This window comes from Cnephaeus nilssonii (assembly GCF_951640355.1).
Source record: "Cnephaeus nilssonii genome assembly, chromosome: 5".
Classification (NCBI taxonomy): Eukaryota; Metazoa; Chordata; class Mammalia; order Chiroptera; family Vespertilionidae; genus Cnephaeus; species Cnephaeus nilssonii.
Window position 1 is genome coordinate 92,776,149 of NC_137076.1, and position 24,003 is coordinate 92,800,151.

General features: G+C 42.6%; 1 protein-coding gene across 1 annotated transcript in view; it reads left to right on the forward strand.

Annotated features, from left to right (window-relative positions):
- SGCD (sarcoglycan delta) overlaps positions 1–24,003 on the forward strand; it is a 293,989-nt gene that overhangs the window by 176,212 nt on the left and 93,774 nt on the right. The window contains exons 4-5 of the mRNA XM_079771674.1: positions 9,386–9,473; positions 15,948–16,067. Of these exons, the coding sequence (XP_079627800.1) occupies positions 9,386–9,473; positions 15,948–16,067 (208 nt within the window). The remainder of the gene's footprint in view (positions 1–9,385; positions 9,474–15,947; positions 16,068–24,003) is intronic.

Here is a 24,003-nt window from a genome sequence, read left to right on the forward strand (position 1 = left end):
TGCTGGTGTGTTGGTTGGCTGGAGAATTGATTTACTGAAAAGTACAGAAAAATAAGGAGCAAGGAGTTACATAAAAACACCTTTTCCATGCTCTCTTAAGGTCACAATGCATTGAAAACAATTTAATTGTGGTTAAATACACATAAACCATTTTTAAGTGTACAGTTCAGTGGCATTCAGCGCACTCACATTGTTGTGCAGTCACCATCCATCTTCAAAGTCTTTTCATTTTGCAAAACTGAAACTACCCATGAAACACTAACTCCCCATCCCCCTTCCCCTCAGTCCCTGGCAGCCACCGTTCTACTTTCTGTCTGTGCATTTGACTACTCTTAGGAACCTCATCTAAGTGGAAACTCTTAGTATTTGTCCTTTTGTGACTGGCTTATTGCATTTAACATAATATCCTCAAGGCTCATTTGGCAGCATGTGTCAGAATTTACCTCCTTTTTCAGGTGGAATAATATTTCATTGTATGTATATACAGTATACACCACATTTTATCTATCCATTCATCCTGTTGATGAATCAAAACACATTTGAAGAATCTTATACCACATTGACTTAACTGCTTGAATTTTAGAGATGGCATGAATTTATAATCAAGTAGAAAGCCTCTTTCTTGCTGCTAGACCATAAAGTGAGAGATCTGAAGGCATGCGGCCCGCCAGCTGCAAGTTTGACATGCTTGGTTCAGAGATACAGCCATTGGTTTGAGTACATGAACAGGACAGTCTCTCAGTTCACGGAACTGAAATGTCTGTTGACTTTTCTTCCGTAGAATCATAAATGCGGAGTGTTTCCCACTGTACATTTTTATCTCATTTGTTACGTTGCACTTGTCCTAAATTATGCTAATAATCTTGTTTGCACAGCAATTCGCATTTAGGGTTGCATTTAGGTTTTGTGAAAATTTTATTTTCCACAATAAGTAATAGATTTGTTCAAATATTAATCTAAGGAAATGCAATTTGACAGTTCTTCAAAGAATGTATAAAATTAATTATAATAGAAAGTCATTTCCATTTCAATAATTAGAGAAAAAATCTGCCAGCCTCAGATTATTCCCTTTCAACTCATATCATAGACCTGTTGTCCATCATTATGGTCCCACACATGCTCGTTGACCAAATTACATGAATCAAATAAGCGTTTTTGGGGTGTTTTATTCATACTTTATTTTAAAATAAAATCTGCATAGGCTCAGTTTTAGAAATCTAATTAATATCTGCCAAACTAAAGATATTCCAATGTTCACTTCTGAAAGTTACTTCCATGGCTTGTTTTGCCTGTTTTTAAATGGCTCTGGTTTCACTCCCACCTTCTAATCCTCATGCAGCCATGCTCCAACCACATTGGCCTCTCTCTGTGTCCCTGAAATATACCAAGCTCTCTCCCACCTCAGGGCCAGAACACATGTCTTTTGCTCTGTCTGAAAAGTTCTTTGTTCAGCTAATTCCCACTCATCCTGTGATTGCAGCAAAAATGCCTCTCCTTTGGAAAGGCCTTCCCTGCTGGCCTTAATTATGGTAGGTTTCCCTGTATGTGCATAATCCACAAATATTTGTTTACCACAAACGGAGTGCGAGGAACTGTGGGTGATACAAATGAGAGTTGAGATGTTGAGCCTGTAGATGACAAGGAGAAGCAGGGGCACAAATCATTACCCCAAATTCTTCCTGACATGAAGATTACATTATGCCTGGAATGTTTCACCTTACTTTGCATTCGTTGCACTCATTGCAATTATGTAATCCTTGACGGAACTCGATTTAGTCTCCATCACATAACCCCCATCTAATAATGAGAAGATAAAAAAACAAGTCTTAACCCAACCAGTTACTCCTCAAAGTTGGCAAGGTCATCAACTAGGCTGCAAGCTCTAGGGGAGCAGAGGCCACCTGCTCGGGGCTTGGCCCACTGCTTTCTGCCTAGAAGATACCTTGAAGGTGTTAATGGAATGAGCTGATAAGGGGTAGTTGAAAGAGGACATACTCCATGCCACATGCCAGATGGGTGCTACAAGCCCAGGGAAGATTCCAGGCATAATGTAATCTTCATGTCAGGAAGAATTTGGGGTAATGATTTGTGCCCCTGCTTCTCCTTGTCATCTACGGGCTCAACATCTCAACTCTCATTTGCATCACCCACAGTTCCTCGCACTCCATTTGTGGTAAACAAATATTTGTGGATTATGTCCTCCTCCCGCCACACTCGGCTTTCTATATTTAGATCTTCACGGCAGCCATCCTTAAAGGTTTGCCTTTTGAAAGCTCTCTTTGACAGCCGATGTCAACCTTCATTTAATTACTTCTTCTCTGGACAACTCTCTCTGGTGACTCTTAATGTGATCTGAGCATTCAGTTATTCAGCAAATATTTATTGACAGCCTAGTGGGTGCCGAGAAGGTGCCAGGAACTAGCAAAGCTGACAGTCCCCCTCCAGTGTCATGCTAACATGACAACTCTTAAAGAATCATTAAACAGAGCAGTTCAGCTTGGTTCAATATTGAGAGAGACCTAAATGCACCCAAATTTGGGCACAGTGCAGAGAGTAACTGAGCAGGAATGCTACGATGGAAAACCTGGACCCATTCCCAGCTTACTCTGATGAGTGCTTCGCAGTGTAGCTTTATTATTCACAACTGGAAAACTTTTTCAAAGAATAGGAATCCACCCAAGCATCATTATATAAAAATACTCCCAAGTAAAAGAGAAATGATCATTCTATAGTATTGTTGTCATGCTTTTGAAAGAGTCAATTTAGAGACAACAAAAGCATCCTATTCGAAATGATAATAATAGACACAGTTGATGCTTGCTGAAGATAAACTTACAAACTACCTTTCGGGGTGGTTTTAATGACAAATTTAAGTTTTTGTAATTTTTTTCCTGGTTATATCAAGAGTTAGTATTATTTAGTGAACAATGATCACTGTAGCCAATACATTATGATACTTACTGCAAAGAAGCTGGTAACTTCTGATCACCATGTTTTCTGTAAGCTGATTAGGGGAAAATGACAGTGTATCGAGAGCCCTGGGCAGAGAGGCCCATATGCTGTTGTTTATTTTAGTATTCCTAAAGACAAACTCCCATGGAAATAGATTGGTTTAAGGGAAAATTTTCTAATAACATGGTCAACCCCGATGGGAAATCACATGACGATGATGTAGTAAGTTTCCTGACTACTCAGAGGTGGGTGTCTTTCTGAAGTCTCTGAGTTCTAGATCTTTTTGACATCCTAATATAGCTCTCCCCCCAAAATTTTTATTTTATAATCCTATATAATAAAAGGCTAACATGCAAGTAGACCAAACGGTGGAACAACTGGTTGCTATGACATGCGCTGACCACCAGGGGGCATGTGCGAAACATGGCGGGCATTGGCCACAGTGGGATGGTGGAGCAGGTGAGCGGGGGCGCCAGACCAAGGTGGGGAGCCAGTCACTGTCATCGGGGCGAGCCTCTGGTGGTTACTGAAAATTATTTGCTCCCGCGTGCCGCGGTCCCACCCAGCGCTCACACCTGCTGCCAGCGCCGGCCCCACTCACACCCCCTGCCAGCGCCAGCCCCACTCGCACCCAATGCCAGTGCTGGAGCTGCTGCTCGCACCTGCTGCCCATGCCTGGCGCCAGTCCCGATCACTCGGCGCCATCAGTGGGTGCGAGAGGCCGGTGCCAGCCCTGATTGCACTTGAGGGCTTCTCCACCTCCTACTGCTTCTGAGGGGCGATCTGGATAGCAGCCACTGCTCACACCCACTGATGGCACCAGCCCCACTCTCACCGCAGCTGGAGCCGGCCCCAATCGGTCTGTACTGTCAGCAGGTGCGAGTGGAGCCAGCACTGTCAGTGCGTGTGAGTAGCAGTGGTGGTAACAAGACTGCCAGCAGACAGGGGACAGGGGGCTGGGCCGAGACTCGCCCCTGTGCTTACCACAGCTTCACAACCCACAGTTTCTTTCAAGGTGCACGAATTCATGCACTGGGCCCCTAGTAGTTTTATATATGTGTACAGAAAAGTTGTAAAGATAGTGCATAGTGTTCTTAAATACCTCACACCCAATATCCCCTATTATTAATATCTAACATTAGTATGGTACCATGCTTTTTTTGTCACAATTTTAGTGAATCAGTTGATACATTATTAGTAAGTGAAATCCATTCTTTATTCAGATTTCATTAGTTTTTTACCTAACATCCTTTTTTTAATCCTCACCGGAGGATATATTAATATTTTTTATTGATTTTTAGAGAGAGGAAGGGAGAGGGAGAGGAGAGAGAGAAACATCGATGCGAGAGAGAAACATTGATTGGTTGCCTCCCATACTCACCCTGACTGGGGATCCAACTTTGTATGTGCCCTGACCAGGAATTGAACCTACCACCTTTTGGTTTACGGGGCAACACTCCACTCAGCTGATCCACACTGGCCAGGGCCCTAACATCCTTTTTATGTCCAAGGATCTTATCCAGGCTGCTACAGTATATTGAATTGTCATGTTTCTTTAGGTTCTTTTTGGTTGTGACAATTGCTCAGATTTTCCTTGATTTGATGACCTTACCAACCTCGAGTACTGGTCGGGTATTTTACAAAAGGACCCTCTATTGAGACTTGTTTGATTTTTTTTCTCATTATTAGATGGGGGTTATGGGTTTTGAAGAGGAGGCCCACCTATATCAAGGGTGCATACTATTAACATGATTCATCACTGTTGATGTTGACCTTGATGACCTGACTGAGCCAGTGCTCGTCAGATTTTTCGGTTATGAAGTGACCATCCCCCTTTCCACACTGTACTCTTTGAAAGGAAGTAACTATGTGCAGCCCACTTTTAAGAAGTGGGGAGTTAACTATGAAAATTGTTAGGAATTCTTCCACATGGGAGATGTGTTTATTCTCTCCCACTTATCTATTCAATCATTTATTTTATAACAGGGTGAGCTCATGGATATTTACTTTATGATTTGGGTTATAATTCAGTACTACATTATTTATTTTGTTGTTCAAATGGTTCCAGCATTGGGAGCTCTTTCTGTTGTCTCCTGTGTCCCTTTGACATCCTCTCATAATGTGGGGTGTTTTTCTATCAGTCTCTTTGTTTTCTAAGCACTTTCTTCTTTTCTGGCACTAAAAGAGATGCTCCAGGATCGTCTTTTATATTTCCTGCCCCAGTCCTAGAATCAGCTACTTTCTAAGGAGCCCTCCTCATGTATGTTTTGTTTGTTCCTTTGTTATAGTTTATAAAGTATTTTGGTCGCCCCTGTGCTTGGCACTTGACATACATTGTCTTTCTTTGTTCTCATGTCAATACCATTAGGTAACCTTTAACTTCATTTCATAAATGTAGAAACTGAGGCTCAAAGAATGTAAACGTTTTACACACAGCCACACAGTTAGTTAAAAATAGAGTTGTGATTCCAGCCCAGATCTGTCTTGCTCCACAGCTTACACTCTGAACCTTCACTCCACAAGGCCAGCCTCCCTTGTTATCCAAGTTAACATTAGATGGAAACTATGCTATTGTGAACCACCCTGAAAAGACGAAAGCCAGCCAACCTCTCCTCTGGGAAGACCCTCAGGATTCTCATCACATTGATCCCTTTCTTCTCTGATCTTCCTTTGCACTGAGAGTTGAAAGCCTTCCCTGAATGTAGAAGTTGTTTATGTGCTATCTTGTGGTTTTCTCCATCTATTTCAATTCCCAGATCAGGTAGCTAGCTCCTCAGAGGGCAAGGCAAATATACCACCATCTAGGATTTTCAGAACAGACTGTGGTGATATAGCTGCCATCAAGGACAAATATTAAAGTATGTACCTTTCATACCAGGAAAGCATAAATATCAATTGAAGTGATAGCACGTTGTCGTTATGGTAACTTTGCATTGACTCAGTTTCCCCCTGGGCAAGGAGCTTCTCAAAGATAAAGGTCATGTGTTTTCCATTGTACAGGGCCTCGAATAGTATATAACATGTTCTAGGTACTTAGTATACATAAAATGCTTAACATTTATTGACTTCAGGAAAATAAAAATGTGCAAGAAAGGAAAAGGATGTGTAGTTAAAGAATACTCCTTGACTCAGCTGTGGACACTGTAACATAATCATAATAATGTATATTCCAAATATTGATTTAGCTGAAGTTGTAAGGAAGAATCCGTACCATTGCCGAAATTCAATGGGATAATGTCTAAAGTTGATAAATCAAGAGATCACGTAGAAGCATGATTAGGGCCACAACAAATTAGGGCTTGGTTCAATTAAGTTACATGCCCAAAGTCACCGAGCTAGGAAATGGTAGAGATTAGAAGTGGGATGAGGTAACTCTAGGTTTCTCCTGCTCACATGGCGCAGAGTGGGTGCTCAGTTACATGGGCCATGAGTTTGTTGATGGCGGAGAATGCATAGAATAAGCCACAAAACAGTTAAGTCATTTTCTCAAGGCTCCACAGTGGTCATGGCCATGCAGCTCACCCAGTTCTCTGATTCCAGGTTGCCCTTCTCTCTGTGGCATCATGTTGCTGAATCTACAAAGAGAAATGTTAGAGTGTTAACTTCTAGACACTAGACACGTAGAACCTCCTGTTCAGGTTCCAAGTTCCGAATTCTCACATTTCTTACATTGTTTTTAAGTTGTAAGTACAATCACTAAGTACTGTGGAAGCAATGCCAAAGAAACTATTTCTGGCTGATTGTTGTTTCCTAATGGACAGAAGAAAACCTATGTCAATATTAGATTTAATGTATTTCTTCTACTCTGATCCAATTTTAAAAACAAAACTTTTCATCTGGCAAAATATGAATTTGAAGGCATTGTGGAAGATTACGATGAATCTGTGGTGGCCTTGATGTGGCAGAGGTCATCATCTGCCCCCCCAACACTAGGACAACAGCTCTCACACAAGGCTACTAGTTATTCAGGGCCTGAGTGGGTCACGGACACTGGTTACCCATTTTATCAGTTGACCTTGGCTGAGAGAGAGCTTAACTCTAGACTATTTGTCTATGGAAAACTGCCTTTCATTGGCCACCTCATCCCCTCATTCACCTGTGGAAACCATCTCAGGCCTGGGTGTGGGCTGCCTGTCAGGATAGCCCTGCCTTATGCAGGCAGTAGGCTGGTATCACTGATACGGGTCTACACCCACCAGTTTCAGAAGGAAAAGACACTAGACAATCAGCCCACAACCTTTCTCCTCCATGACCTCATTTTTGCATTTCTTCTTGATAAAACCATATCTATGTTCTTTTCAAGGCTCAGCTCAAGCATTGTCATCTCCTTTGCTTCCCACTCCACAGCTTCACGAATAATCTTACTCTTCAGGAAAGTTCCCCCACACTTTGTTTGTAGCTCCCTAATCACCTACTGTTCTCTGCCTGGTGTCATATGGGTGCCCATCTCATTGTCCCCAGTAGAAAGAACATAAGTCTTCAGTTTCCTCACAACTCTTAGGACGGTGATTTTTCTAAGTCTGGGACTCAGTGGATACTGGGTTGTTGAATTTCAGGCACATGTATGCCATGTGGTAAAAAAGGTTTAGGAAGACAAGAATACCCACATTCTTTTTTCTAATAACAGCTATCTGATTACTGACATGTTCTGTCAGGGATTCATCCTTTAGTTACGGCTTTAATTTACTTCAGGATAGTGAAAACACTAAGCCAGAGGCAAACTATGGCCGGTGGGCTAAGTCCAACCCTCTGCCCATTCTCATATGGGATAATTTTTACATTTGTTCTTTTTTGAAATTTAATTCATTGGGGTGACATGGGTTAATGAAATTATATAGTGCCTTGGCCAGGTGTCTTAGTTGGTTGGAGCATCATACCGTACACCAAAAGGTTGCTGGTCCATTCCCGGTCAGGGCACATATCTAGGTTGCAGGTTTGATTCCCAGTTAGGGCACATACAAGAGGCAAGCTATCAATGTTTCTTTCTCACATTGATGTTTCTCTCTCTCCCTTCCTTGCTCTAAAAATTAATAGACATATCATCAGGTGAGGATTAAAAAATATAAAAAATAAAAATACAATTATATAGGTTTCAGGGGTCCAATTCTTTTTTTTTTTTAATATATTTTTATTGATTTTTACAGAGAGGAAGGGAGAGGGATAGAGAGCTAGAAACATCGATGAGAGAGAATCATCGACCAGCTGCCTCCTGCACACCCCCTACCAGGGATGTGCCCGCAGCCAATGTACATGCCCTTGACCGGAATCGAACCCGGGACCCTTCAGTCCGCAGACCGACGCTCTATCCATTAAGCCAAACCGGTTTCGGCTCAGGGGTCCAATTCTATAATACATCATCTGTACATTGTATTGTGTAATCACCACCCCAAGCCAAGTCTCCTTTCCTCATCATTTATCCCTTTTTTACCCTCTCCTACCTTCCCCTCCCTCCCTTTCTCTCTGGTAATCTAATTTTTACATTTTTCAATGATTGGTGAAGAAAAAGAAGAAAAATACTTTATAACACAGTAAGATCCCATAAATTTGAAATTTGAAATTATATTATGTCATTGTTGATGAATAAAGTTTTATGGAATGCAGCCATACCCATTTGTCTGGCGAGATGTGTCTGTGGCTGTTTTGCAGCAAAACAGCAGTTAGCAGTTGAGTAGTTACCACAGAGACTGTACATCCCACAAAGCCTAAACTGTTTACCATCAGACCCTGTGCAGAAAAAGTCTTCCAACCCCTGTTCTGAGTCATCCTCAGCAATGTCTACGATGGTATAAAAAAGGAGTTGGGTGATCTTTTTGATAAAGGAGGGAATTGGAGGAAAGCACAGGATGCCTGAAGGAAAACATTTGGAAACAAGAGAAGGAAGAAAGGGGAGGCAGAGGCCCACTGGGAGGTGCCAGGTCTCTGGGTTTTGTGCATCTGGGTGGCAAAAATCTCCACTAAGCAACCTCAGTCTTTGTGGATTCTCACAGATGGTGGACATCAGCGGGGCAGACATTGGCTATTTTGAATAAGCTTATGGTCTCTATTAAGGACTCTGCATGATTCCTTTGGACAAATTACAAAGTAGGAAAGATGAGAGTAGAAGGTTATCAGTCATTCCCTACCATTCCATGTACCAACACTAACTAACACCAAAGGGCTCTAGGTAGCCCACTTGTCTGACTCAACCTTGTGGGGGAGGGGGGTGTCTATGTTGAGTGTATATCTGTGTATTTCTTTAGAGGGAATTCCTTTTGGATGAATGCCAATGAATTATCACATATGTGGGGATCATTAAACACTTGAAGTCTATAAATAAAGACATCAATTAGAACTTGGCTAAAATCGGTGCAGCCTCTTCAAGAGTTGGGGTGATGGTGTTTTGTTTAGAAAGCTGCTGTCATTTTCATGTGTTTCTCTTCTTTTCTTATTACAGGGTAATGCCCTATACTTCAAATCAGCCAGAAACGTGACAGTGAACATTCTCAATGACCAGACTAAAGTGCTAACTCAGCTGATAACAGGTAAGAGAAGAAAGAACCTCGCAGCGCCTGGTCCATGCTAAGCACTCAGAAAATGCAGAGCCAAAGCTTGAATGTAAACCATGTGAACTAAAGAAAGCAGTGTCTGCTAACACGTTTTACAGGGTGGAGAAAGGGAAGGTAGCGTGTGCTCCATGGTTCTACCAAAGGGTAAAGTGTCTTCCTAAAGACACATTTAACGTATGCAAATCCAGTGATACCTGTGTAGGGGGAATAGACTGGTTTTCATGTAGCATCGCCCCCGAACACAAGCCAGGATCTTTCTCTGGTGTCAACGACAAGAAAGCTCTGCTCCAGCGCTGGAGGAAAGCTGGCTGTGTTGATTCGTTGAGAGAGAGCACAGTGTACACAAAATGGTGCTCACCATACTTCATGGAGTATAAAAGGGATCTTTAATGATAGTTTGAATTCAGCTGAATTTGCCAGATTCGCTGACTTTCAACTTACCTCAGTTGCAAGATACAGATGTACCCCCACTGAAAATGTTTGTGTGGCTCCTTTGCAGATAGCAGATCTGCCCCTAGCAGCTGTGGAAAGCACCTCCAGGGTTCTAAGCTGCATATTCCTGAAATGGAAACAGGGATTGATTGTTCACAGTAATGCCTCTGGTGATAAACGGGGGCCTCATGGCCATGGCAACGTGCTGTGTGGTATGACCAGTGCCCCTAAGGTATGGCTAGTGCCCCCATCGGTATGTCAGGAGCAGCAGTAAACAGAAGCCAGCAAGCACCTCACAGGGGAAAGGAAACAAAGGGGTGTCTGAATGGCATTGTTCTACGTCCAAACAGAAAATGCCATTTTTGGGCCTCAGGGCTGAGAGGAAACTATACAGATGGACATTGTGAGAAGGCAGTTGCCCACCTGCCCTGAATGAAATCTTACTGCGACTGAAACATCTGGTGCCCCACTAACACGCATGGCCCAGGGAAATGGATGCCTGCCTGCCCAGTCTGGCTGGGAAAGAGCCTCCCTGTCTGCTCCACAGGAGCCCTGCCTATGGCTGTCTGGGGTCCACAGCCCATGGGTGACTTGGACCATCTACCAGTGAAGAACTCAGGGGTGGAAAGAGCAGTCCATAAGCATGTGGATTGTTGGCGATGCTTACCGAACATCTGGCCCACAGTCACTATGCTAAATAATTAAATAAACAGCTTCAGTAAGCAATGATTTAAGTAGCTTGTGTGAAAATTGCCTCCAGGAGGGGAATAAATCCAACCTCCAGCTCCCAGAGTTCCACATTCAAAAGGAACTTATTTAGCCTGTTGATCATTTGCCATTTATTCGCAGTGGGAGATTTGGTTGATTTGAGAGATTTTGTTTTGATGAAACTGAAACTGCCCAAATGACTATTTCTTAGCAAAGAAGCAAAGAATCAGTTTTTCTCCCCGTTTCTTCCTTCTTTTCTCCTCACTCATTCTCTTTCCCTCCCTCCCTCCCTCCCTCCCTCCCTCCCTCCCTCCCTCCCTCCCTCCCTCCCTCGTTCTCTCTCTCTCTCTCTCTCTCTCTCTCTCTCTCTCTGTCTCTCTGTCTCTCTGTCTCTCTCTTTTCCCTTTACTGTTCTCTCCACTCTCTCGCCTCCCTCCTTCCCTGTCTTCTATTTTTCTGTCTCTCCTGCCCAAGTCAGCCCCTCTTGGGAGCTGACACACCTATCCTTAACTCTTAAGGCCAGGCACAAGATAGCTAATGTTAGCATGAGATGAACAAAAAGCCATTCTACCACTAGCTGGGAAGAGCCTTTCAAGATGATTTCTAAAGAGGATAGCAGATGTGTTCAAAATATAATTCTTAGCACTCCTGCACACACACACCCCACCCCGAAAGTTTTCCTTCAGGCTTCTCCATTGACATTTATACACACAGAGTTGCAGCTCCAGGAGATTCCTCTAAAGCATGTTATAGTTGCTAGTTTACTTATCCGAGAGCAAATGACTCCTGTCGTCCAAGAGTCCAGGTTTACTACAGCAATCCAGAGGATTCAAGAATTCCCATTTAGTTGGTGTGGCTCAATGGTTGAATGTTGACCTAGAAACCAAGAGGTCATGTTTCAATTCCTGGTCAGAGCATATGCCCTGGTTGGGGCTCGATCTCCAGTAGGGGGTGTGCAGGAGGCAGCCGATTGATGATATTTCTCTCTTATTGATCTATCTCTCTGTCCCCTTCTATCTCTCTGTCCCCTTCCCTCCTCGCCCCCCCCCCCCCCCATCTCTCTCAAATCAATAAAAACATTAGGGGGGAAAAAGAATTCCTGTTTACCTAAGGAATGTCTCAAAGCCCAGAAGAAATTCTAATATTGGCAATTCAGGTACCCTTTTCCAATGAAGCAATGCTTTAAGTGATGGTTAAGTTCCCAGGCTAGACCACAAATAGATTTTTGCCTTAAACTGCTGCTGATTTTAGTGTCTGCTCAGTAGTGGGTCCTAGCAGGAAACCCTTGGACCTGCCACAATAAAATGGTGGGGGAATCTTCCACAACATCTCGCCAGAACGGGGAAGGGACCCAGTACCAAGAGAGATGGGGAAAGAAATTCGACTCGGTAGACTGCAGGCCTTTCTGGCATCCATATTGATGGCCACTGAGGATGCATCCTGGTGGGTTCCAGGTCGCCCTGTGGAGGAGATTAATGGAAAAGGTGCTTTACTTCACACACAGACTACCATGCACAGACGGGGGGGGGGGGGGGGGGGGGGCGGGGGGGGACTGGAGATTAGTTCCAGGTTACACATAGTGGTTTTTCTACCCCCGAGAGGAACAATGGGTTCACCTCCTGAGTAGTCAAGTCTCTGGTTCCATTTGAATTCTTTCTAGAACAGCGATTTTCAACCTTTTCCATCTCATGGCACACATACACGAGTTCCTAAAATTCTACAGTACACCAAAATTACATTGTTTGCCTATCTGACGAAAACAACTGGTATAATGTTGATTCATTTACATGGGATGGCTATTGTTGTGTTGGCAGTTGCCATCATTTGACAATCTAAGGGAAAATTAGGTCAGTGCCCCTGACTGAATAGTCAGGTATTAAAAATTATTGTGGCACACCAGTGTTCCAGGGAACACTAGTTGAAAACGCTGTCCTAGAATCTTTTTTTTAAGATCTCACCATGTCCGAGGAGGTTTGGCAGCCCCAGGTGAAATTGACAAGAGCACAAACCTCAGTCTCTCTGTGAGGTTTTGGCTAAAACTACCAATTAATGAGTTTGCTACACCCAAATGGTTCTGGCCCTTGGTTAATTCCATTTTGTGTTCTGAGAAGCCCTGCAAAGCAAGTAACTTAGTTGTGTTTTCTGTTCTCTGATTACTGCCATCATCTCTTCAGTACACTCTCCTGTACATCACAGGTACCATTCATAAGTTCGGCGTAAATACAGTTTACACAGAGGCAGGTGGTCTCGACTCCTCAGGAGCCCCGTCTCATGTGATGGCCCATGTCCATGGTCGGCAAACTGCGGCTCGCGAGCCACATGCGGCTCTTTGGTCCCTTGAGTGTGGCTCTTCCACAAAATACCACGGCCTGGGAGAGTCTATTTTGAAGAAGTGGCATTAGAAGAAGTTTAAGTTTAAAAAATTTGGCTCTCAAAAGAAATTTCAATCGTTGTACTGTTGATATTTGGCTCTGTTGATGAGTTTGCCGACCACTGGCCCAGGTCCATGGAGGAAAAGTCCAAGTGTTTGTGTTCCGCAGTCATGCCACCACTTTGCCATCTGATTGGATCTAGAGTGGGCAACCTGGGCTCACCTGTGCCCATTCCAGGGTCATTCATTCATTCATTAGCACTCCTTTACCTCTTGATCCCCAAATCCCCCCCTAAAAAAAGGTAACCTGAAGCATTGACAAGTAATACAGACTCTCCTGAAGGTTAGGGTATCACCAAGAAGGCAGCCACATCTTAGCCCTCCCAAGACAATTAATCTGAAGCCCTCGCCATACATCTCTATTCTTTCAGGTGCTCTCTCTCTCTCTGGTCCTTGTTTCCAGCTTTCTACTTCCCCTCATCCTCTACAAGCTCCTTTTCTATCTGCTCCTCATGTTGATTCCATCTTCCTCCTCCTTCCTGGACAAAGAAACATCCTTTTTTTTTTTTTTTTACTGTGGAGCAATTATGAAAACTCAGCTCCAGACCCAGATCTGCCACTAATTCACCTGATGACCTTGAGAGAGCACTCAACCTTCCTGCCATGCACTCTTCTCACCTGCAGCATGGAGGCAGTCGGAGAAGACAATGCCCAGGCCCCGTGCCATTGGAAATTTGGGGTTGTGTTTGCTAGTTCAGTTCCCCACTCACTAAGAAGCTTTCCCAATGCCCTTCTTTTTATCAGAGGGCTAGTGTGGATGTTCTGGGAAGAGATCAGGTCTGCCTGGTGGACGTGATCATGTGCGTGAGGCAAGTGCCCTAAAGGTTTTAGTGTGTTATGACCACTGCATTAGATGAGACAGTCATAGGAAAAATCCCCTACATTTCACAGTGTTTTTTGCCTCCAAAGTTCCTTTTTTAAGCAATGTAATGTGATCATTTTAAACTTCTGATGGGGTAGATAAGATAGGGTGATAGTACAATTTTACAGATGCAGAAAATGAGGTTCGGAAAGACCGAATGATTTGCTGAAAGTCACATTACCAGAAAATGAGCAGCCCCAGACATCCAGGGGCTGGCCGGGGAGTATCAGCCAAGCCTTCGGTTTGCCCGTTTGACCATAAATAATTTCACAGAGCATCAACACCAGACAAGGCCACTCAGTGGCCAGGAAGGATAAAGACAAAACAGAGACAGCTCAGACAGAATGAAAATGTTTATCCAAACCACAAAAATGACCAAACATTCCTCTATCCTAGCTAATAGGACTGTTGTTTCTTTATCCATTACACTTTTGGCATGGCTCTGGTCTTCCCTACCTCTAGAAACAATTTATTAAGATACCAATCATATAATTACCTCCACTTCCTGACAGGAGCTAATTCCAAGCAAAGTCTTGCTTCCTTAAACCCAGCCCTAAATAACCTAATATAAGGCCAAATACTATATAATAAGTCCTTCCTTATTACCGACATGCCTCCGGTAATATAAGATTTTTGGGTGTGTGTCTCTCTTATAGCAATGAGTACTAAACCCAACTTGTTCAACAACTGCTGTGTTCCTGGCCATTTTTGCCTGGAAGGCATGAGGACTCTTTTATTCCTACATTTTATTAATAATGAAAAGGAAGCAAAAATTCTATATCAGAATCTCCTGGAAAATTCTGGTTACATATAAGATTTTTAGATCCTAACCTCAATTTTTTTTTTCTGTATGGATTTCCAGACCAAAGGATATATTCCTTTTGACCTGACCTGGGCTTGATGAGGGTGATGACACTGGGCTTTTTCTGATGAACTTCATTTGTTCAGGTAGCTCTAGCTCAGGCAGACTGAATTGTCTCATCTGTGTTTTTTTTTAGGAATTCTAGCACATTAACCTGTTTTATTTTTCCCATAGTACCTAAAACCCTCTGTGTCTATTTATTTATAAACTAGAGGCCCAGTGCACAAATTTGTGCACAGGTGGGGTCTGGCTGGCCTGCCCCATCAGAGCCAAGCTGGCAGAGCTGGCTAGGAGGAGGGGCCGCAGATGGTTGGCCGGCCAGCCCCACCCCCAATTGGGGTGGGTGAGGCAATCAGGGGCGGGCTGGCCGAGGGGAGGGGCCACGGGCAGTTGGCCAGCCAGCCCCATCCCCTGGTCAAATTCCCAATCAAAATCCTGGTTGAGGGGACAATTTGTATATTAGCCTTTTATTACATCAGATGTTTCAACTTATATGCACTTGTCTCCATCAGAAGATAAGTGTTTTGGGACCAGGCGCCTTGTCCTTTTTATGCTGCCATAGTCCCACCTTCAAGAATAGTGTCTTTTGTCATATAATAAACCCTCTGAAATTTATTTTTTATGGAATAAAATTCTAGCATAAAAGATTCAACAACTTCTTAGGCAAGTCATTGCAAGATATTATAACCTTTCCTGCCAGGAAATATACTGAGGAAATAGACTTGTCTGGTGACAGAGTGGGATAGATTTCAGCTGAATTTAAAGCCCCCCTTTTACAACAGTTGGAGGTGGTCAAAGATAAGCTGGTTGCTTCATGAGGTGGTGAGCCTTCTATGCCTTGATGTAGTCAAGCTGAAATCTACAAGTACCAGTATTTGATAGTAATTTGGTAGTTAAGCTGAGGGAAATCTCATTCAAGCATTAGTTTGGAAGAAGGACATGATGGCCTTTAAAATCATAGCCTGAGAGCATATGATAAAAGGTAATTGACAAGACATGGCTGAAGTCATGAGCATGATTTTCGTGGTTGACTTCTGAAAACCAATCCACTTACATTGGAGTCCAATGCAATCTTGTCAGACGTACGCACTCTATGAAAAGCTCTTTGTAATTGAATGCAATGAGGCTAATGTATTCTCCCTCTCTCTCTTCCAGGTCCAAAGGCTGTAGAAGCCTATGGCCAAAGGTTTGAAGTAAAGACAGTTTCTGGAAAATTGCTCTTCTCTGCAGATAACAATGAAGTAGTCGTCGGAGCTGAGAGATTGCGAGTTTTAGGTAAGGAAATGTTTTCATTGGTCTGATGCTACTGTGTCCATTTGAGAGTAAGAGTGGAATGGTGTCTAGAGAAGAGATTTAGGCCAATTACCTGGATTCTCTTAAGTCATTGAATCCCCCACTTGGAGCATGATCCCTGGTGAAAATTTCTCAGGTCAGGAAGTCTTTGTGGCACATCTGCCAGCACTGAGCTTAGGGTGGGGTAAGTGCTCATGACAGGAAGTATAATAGGGCACATCCAGTCCTCACAACGGGCTGTCTTTCGAGAAGCAGTCAAGACCTGTATGCGTGTTAGAGCGATTACTGAGCCTGGTTGTAACTTGAGAATGACCTTTTCTGGTGACTTCATAGGAAATCAGCACAATTGCGTTTCTGGATCACTTTGGTTGACCTATGTGAAGGTTTTATCTCTATAGAGTGGTTGTTTGACTTATTTTAATCTATTAGGTCTGGAGTTGTTTTTTATACTCTATATTGAAGTAAAATTCTACTAAAAAAAAAGAGGTTTGTGTTCATGCTCAGTGGGTTGGTTTTGGTTTGGCTTCTTTGTAGTCATGCTTTCTGAACATGGAGATGTGAGGTGATAAATCCCAAGCATGGAGCCCTTCAATTCTAAAATCTTTATGGAAAATCTGTTACTTGAATCCAAACCAAAGTACTCTCATTGCCTCTTTTCTAAAAGTTCAGGGAAAATATATTACTAGGTCAGACTTTGCATGATAAGGGAGGATCAGTCAACTCTGTGCTTATTTTTAAACTGGATTTTAAAATTGGATCATATACATAGCAATAAGGAGTGAGCCACTTTTTCTGTGCACCCTATAGTTTTGTAGTTCTTAATCTAAACTTAAAATTTAAATTATTCCTATTGGAAAAAACTAGAAGCCACCATATGCAGATGACACAGTGATTTGGGGCTGCTCTCCCACAATCTTTCAGGTCCCAGCCATCCTCATCTTCCTCCTGAATTATTTGGAAATGGTTCTTTCTTTTTTTTTTACCTTCTGACTGTAGTATTGGTGGTAGAATATACTGTAATATGGATCATCTCTACTTCTGTATCTATATATCACTAGACTTCAACCACAGTATTCTTTTTCCCTGTCTACCTCTTTGCCTATGGGATATACTGTATGTCATCATTATATTAATATATTAAAATCTACAAATCTATTTTCCACTTTTTATACTGTTGGATACTTATGAAAACTTTTACTGGGTTATTGAAAAAATTTAGTCTTATTCGAAAATTAAAAAAAATATATCACCTAGGGAACTTCTGAAAAGTTTAGATTCATAGATCCAACCGTGACTTACTGAGGTAGAAGTTCTGGTGGAAGGGCCCAAGAATGTGTTTGTAAACACACTTGCAGACCCCGGCTGGTGTGTCTCAGTGGTTAGTGTCTGTCCATGAACCAGGAGGTCAGGGCACGTGCCCAGGTTGTGAGCTCGATCTCCAGTAGGGGGTGTGTAGGAGGCAGCTGATTAATGATTCTATCTTATCATTGATGTTTCTATCTCTTCCTTTCCTTTCTCCTTTCTGAAATAAATAAAAATGTATTTTAAAAAAAAACAATTGCAGAAATTTTTTGGTCCCATAGTTGGAGGCATTGAATCTGAGAACACAAGAAATTAGTGTTCTGTGGCTGTTCCAGTACTTGGCTGACCTGGATCTTAATCCCTGCTTTGTCATCTTTTAGATGTGTAACTTGCGGCTAGTTACTGACAACCTAGCCAGTTTTCTTTTCTGTTCAATTAGAGTAAGAACATCTACCATCTCAAATTACCCCTACAGTTAAATGAGATCATATTATGTGTACTTATCACCATGCCTACCACAAAACAGTACTCAGCCAATAGTAGCTGCTGCTGCTGTTAATACTCCTGTTACTGCTTATATTAATAATACTAATACTACTTTTCCTTCTATTGATCCCTAAGAGTCTCTGAAATGCAGTGGTTAAAAGCTCAAAAATTAACCCAAATATGATTTTACCCATCTGTATCCTTTCCTAGCTGTGTGCCCTTAAGCAAGTTATCTAACCTCTCAGTGCCTATGTCTGTTCATCTACGAAATGGGGGGAAGGTTAATAGAAGTATATACCTTCTAAAATTCTTGGAAGGATTGAATGAAATAATCTATGTGAAGTGGGTAGTAAATTGGCTAACAAATAAGTGTGCACGAAGTGCTGGCTGGAAATTACTATTTATCCTCAGTATTATTAGTTTCACTAAGCACCTTTCTTCTCCATCACTGCTGTCCTCCTCCTGGTCATCGCCTCTGCCCTCAGTCAATCAGCTTGTCTGGTCTGTTTCTCTCTCTCCTCTCCCTCTCCCTCCCCATCAATCATCCCACCCTCCACTCTCCCACCTGTATTTGTCCCTGTCTTTCCTATCACTGTCGCTGGCCCCATTATGCTCCCCTGTCAGTCACAGAACTTCAGCATCATCCTGACCAACATCAGACTCAGCAGAATCATAAGATGGAAGTGGCTGTCCTGAAGGGGTTCTACGGAAGTGAAAATTCAGGGTGCAGAGGCAGAGAGTGGAGGACAGCTAATCCCTGGTCAGGTGCCCCCCTGTGGAATTGGAACAACACTCTGTCATCTTGCTTTTTCCAATCTATGAGAATTGGTTTTCTAGAGAAGTTTAAATTTTTTTAATTCTGCAACAAAGTCTTTTAAAAATAAAATTTTATACCAAACTCCAATAAATAAAATATATGAAAGGCCAGGACTGCTCTGGGTTGTGGGTGGGGCTTTGGAGGGGCAGAGGTCAGAGATTAGAGTCATAGCTGCAGAGTTTCGTTCTTTCCCCCTTTATGTACTACCTCTTAGTGCTTATTTTTAAAACCTCTTAAGTGCATGGTCTTTAAAAAATAAAGTCTATTGACCACTTGTGATCCAGGTACCATGCTTCCTATGCATTCTTCCATTTACACCTCACTAGCACCCTGTGAGGTAGGCACCAGTTTATCACCCCCATTTTACAGGTGACAGACCTCAGCCCTGCACAGTGAAGGCTGAGAGCCAGAATTCCCTTGAAAGCACTATACTCTCCTGCCTTCTCAAATGTATCCCATTTTCAGATGAGTAAACTAAGGCTTGAAAAAATGAAAGTTGATCACGTTCAAATCCTTGCCTATGGACTCCAGCCTCAATGCACTTAACTGCATGTAAATATGTTAGTTCTAAGACCCTTTCAGCTCTCACAGTTAATAGGTTTTCCCTATTATCTGTAGAAATGGCACTTCGCATGGTAGTGCTAGGTTTGGGGCTTTAATCACACACACACACACACACACACACACACACACACACACACACACTTTTCAAGCTGTTCTCTTATTCAAGACTACTTTGCTCTACCAGCTGTAAAGTAATTGCCCAGGGGAAAGAGTGATGGTATCTCATGCCAAGATCCTTTTGTACAAATGGTGTTTGGCACTTCCCATTAGTTTCTTAGTGCTTCATGAATCAACTCGCTGCTTTTAAATCTGACTTTGCAAAGATACAGAGTAATTGTAGATGTCCCAACACTTTGGTTGAATCTTAGTGTACAAAACTATACTGGCATCACTTAAGAACTTTCCGCCACCCACCCCACCACTATGCAGACTAAGGGCTGAAAAATTATTGTGGTTTTTGGTCTCTTCAAGGCAGGTGGATGTTGTTGTAGTCACTTATGCTTGTGATGGGTCTCTTTGAGACGATTTAGGATAAAATCTGTCTCTCTCCATCATTAGGAGCATTTGTTTCTTATGTAAAGGCATAGAAAGAAAGCATCATGATAAAGACCAGTGCTGAGATTAGGAAATGACCGCCCCACAAATCTCGCGTCAGCCTACTCAGTGAAATGAGCTTCGTGGGTTGCAGAAACAAGCTTCCTGTCAGCTGGGATACCGCCATATGGTGCGGAACAAGAAATTTAGGCAATTTCATCTTCAGCTTAGTGAGAAGTTGGTCTTTTGCAGTGGTCAGACTGCCAAACTAACCTTATAAAGAGGGCACTGGCTTATCACCTTGATTTACAGAAGAGCAAACTGAAGCACAAAGTGAAATGCAACTTGAGCTAAGTTCCACAGGGGAAACTGGTGGAGTCAGGATCTGAACCCAGGCAGTCTTACCCATGACACTCAATGGCCTCTTTCACAGTAACCTTCAACTTCCCCAAATTCCACAGCGCGTGGGCAGCAGTGTGAGCGGGAAAGAACAGGGCCACAGTTGTTCAGCTATTCCTCCGCTTTTCGCCTTCTAAATACTCTGTGGTTCCCACAGTTCTCCCACATCTGACTTTCTCTGCTTCCCTCACTGATGCTTCTTTCACCAAATAAACTATGTGGATTCACACTTGGCATCACATGTAGCCACCCCCACAGCTCAGTCCTGGTTTTTCTCTTTTCACATTTCTATGGGAAATTACATACGGTTGCAACATTTGCTCTTTTCAGCTGACCCCCAATTCTGTATTAGCCTTGAACTGTCTTCTCAATTCTCATTCCAAATTCCCAGACAGCCTGGGCTTTTCTGCACGGCTGTCTTTCCATGACTTCGACTTCATCACCTGCAGCTGAACCAATGTCTTCTGACCAACCTCCTGCCTCTCCAGAACCCACTTCCTTCATTCTCCATATGGGGCCACCATTCCCCTCATCTCCAAGGCCTTGCTTTTATTCAGGTACCAGACCCTGTCTTTCTTCTATAGGCATGCCTGTACCAATTTTGAGTTTTCCATATTACACAGATATTTAATTAAGTCTGACACAAGAAAACTTAGATCTGTAGGCAGGTCCATCAATTACCCAAAAAGGTATAAAATTAGTGTGCAAGATGAGGTGTGGTAGAGTTTAATTACAAAACAAAATTATTAAATATTGTACAGGAATGGTCTTTTAAGAGCAGCAAGAAAATTCACAACATAGGCCAGTGCATCGAAGAGGCATCTTGGTGGAGACAGCAGGGAAACATAATTTTGATTTTCATTAATGGCCTATTTCATTGAATAATGAATTGAACATTATAGCATTTATAAACAAAGCATAATTATAAGGTGTTATTCTAATTGCTAATTAGGTCTATTTATACTCTAGATTCATTTTTTAAATATCAGCTCTAGATGCCACTTGATGCTAATTATCCAAGTTATGTTATCATCAACTGAAAAACATTTTTAATTAAGTCTAAAGCCATTTAAATTAGCATAAGATTTATAGAACTTTGAATGTGATCTGATGCTTTTATTATTTTTTTAGGAAGACATCAGATGATATAGTTAGCCTTTTGAATTAGTTTTTGATGAAACATTCTACTGCAACCTGGCAATTGATAATTATGATGAAAGGAATGGGGTGTTCTTAGTAGTGTTCATTCATTAAATGTGCGTATCACATACATGTATGCTATCTCCAAACCACTACTGTTGGTGTCTTGGAGATGCAGAGATGAAAGTCGCTGCTCTGTCAGGGAGCTGTCCAATCGGGAAGGTGACACACACATACAGATATCTGAGAGCACAAGCAGAAGACAAGCTGTTGGTTGGATAGAACAAAGTGACTGTAGAATTATAGAGTCCAGCTGTGATGAGGTGGTATCCAAGAGAGAGTTTAGAAAGCTTCTTAAATGAAAGGAGTATTTGAACTAGGTTTGACTATGGATTACGGGAAAAACAGAGAGCGTTTGTTTGGTGGATGAAATCGCATACATTTATCAGTCAGGACTCGGATGGTGTAAATGATACAAGTCCAACTAGAGCCACAGGAGGGAAGATTTATTACCTCACATGATAGAAAAATTCAGCAGTAGACGGCTTCAAGGTAGATTCAGTGGCTCAAATAATGTGACCAAAATTCAGTCTTTCTCTTTCTTATACCATCTCTCAGCTCTGATTTTCAATTTTGTATTTTGTCTTCAACTCTGCTGGTGAGCAGAGAGGATATTTTCTTCCCAATGTAAATCCAATGAAGTCCTGGATTTTCCTCAACTGGACTGTCTTAGGCCATGTGCACATCCGTGGATGAGTTGTGACCAGGATGATGGGGTGTGCTTATTAACAAGGCGACCTCGATCATATCCCCTCTGTTAGAGCCTGAAACATCACCGGAGGTGAAAATGACAAAACTGAAGCTGTCCTACTTCAGGCACGTCATGAGAAGGCAGGTGTTTTGGAAAAGACAATAGTGCTGGGGAAAAGGAAGGCAGCAGAAAAAGAGAAAGTCCAAACATGAGATGGATTGACTTCCTAAAAGGAGGTGTAGGCACAACTCCGCAGGAGCTGAGTAAGGCTGCTTGGGACAGGTCATGGTGGACATCACTCATTCATAGGGTTGGCAAAAGTCAGATCTGACTCAATAGCATGTAACACATACACAGAGCTCAGATTGGAAATGACTGAGAGTGAGATGGGGTCGGGGGGGTGTCCAAAGGAAAATTGGAGTGTTGTTACCAGGACAGGGAATAGATGCTGGGCAGAGATCAATAGAAAATATTCATTATACTAATCAAAGGTATGATCATGAGAAATCATGACCACGTATATGAAACAGTGGAGCCCAGGTTTGTGAAGGCTGTCAGTGGAAGATACTTTCTCAGTTCTCTCCCCCTTGCTTGCTCAGCTTCAGTTGCACTGGCCCCCTTCCTTCATCACCAAGCATGTTTTCACCTCTCAGCATTTCTACTTACTCTCCCCTCTGCATAGAATCCTCTTTTGTAGCCTCTGCATAAAAGATCTCTTGCTTTATGGCTGAGCTATGACTTCATCGAAGAGTTCCTTCTTAACCACCTTATAAGAATAGCACGTCCCCACTATCCATGTGTATACCAGGAACTGGACAAGTATGGCCTGTGGTTTTGTCCATCACATGGCCATGCTCATTTGCTTTGTCTATGGTTGCTTTCACATGACAACAGCACAGGTGAGTGGTTGAAACCAAACACATAGCCCACAAATCCTAAAATATTTATTATTTGGCACTTTATAGAAAAAAAGTTAGTCGATTTGTGGTCTGTAACTTTATTTTCCTTTATTCCTCTTCAGAGCAGTTATCACAACATGACATAGTACATGGACATATGAAAATATGTTTATTTTCATCCTCTCCTCATTAGAATGGAGGCTTCATGACAACAGGAATTTATATTTTTCAGAGTCTAGAATAGAGCCTGGGTGCATAGTAAGTGCTCAGTAACATTTGTTGCATGAGAGGATTGAAAGATTTTCGACATTGCAATGTTTTCTAACCAATCTGATGGTAGAGAGAAAAGAGGGGAGGGAGAAGCTACACCTAACCTGAGAGAACACGATAATACTTGTGTTGAGGGCTCATCAGGACTTACTCTAGGATAGAAATAGAAGAGAAAAAAATGGGAAAGATCATCTTGAAGGAGAACCAGTGGAAACCTAGTAACTCACTAGATGTGGAGGGTCAAGAGAGTGGAGTTGGGACGCTGTGTGTGCCTTGTCAGTCAGACAGTTATGATGCCATGAACAGAAATTTCTAGGAGCATCAGTAGATTTGGGATTGGAGATAAATAGTTCATCTTAGATGCCCTAGGTATTACTGCCTGAGGACCTCTCTAAGGGAGAGACCAAGTGTCCAGCAACAATGCCAGCAGAAAAGCCTGTAAGAGATGCCCAGTTGAGCGAACAGGTCAGAGCGTCATCCACACAGATCCAGTAGATCAACTCCAGAGAGGAGATGGCCTGGAGAGCATCCTGCAGCAAGAACTCAGAGGAGCTCAGCCAATGAAGTGTTACCATGGAGACTCCTCCCCAGCCCACTTCTTTCTCAGAAGGAGGCTCCAGAGTGATTTTACAGAGGCCACGACTGCCTCCCAGAGGCATCCTCAGAAGTGGAGGGCCTATCTCATATTCTTTGGTTTTCCTAATCCACTCTGCCTTTCACCAAGGGAAGGAGCTCCGAGGCTCTAGAGTGGGACAA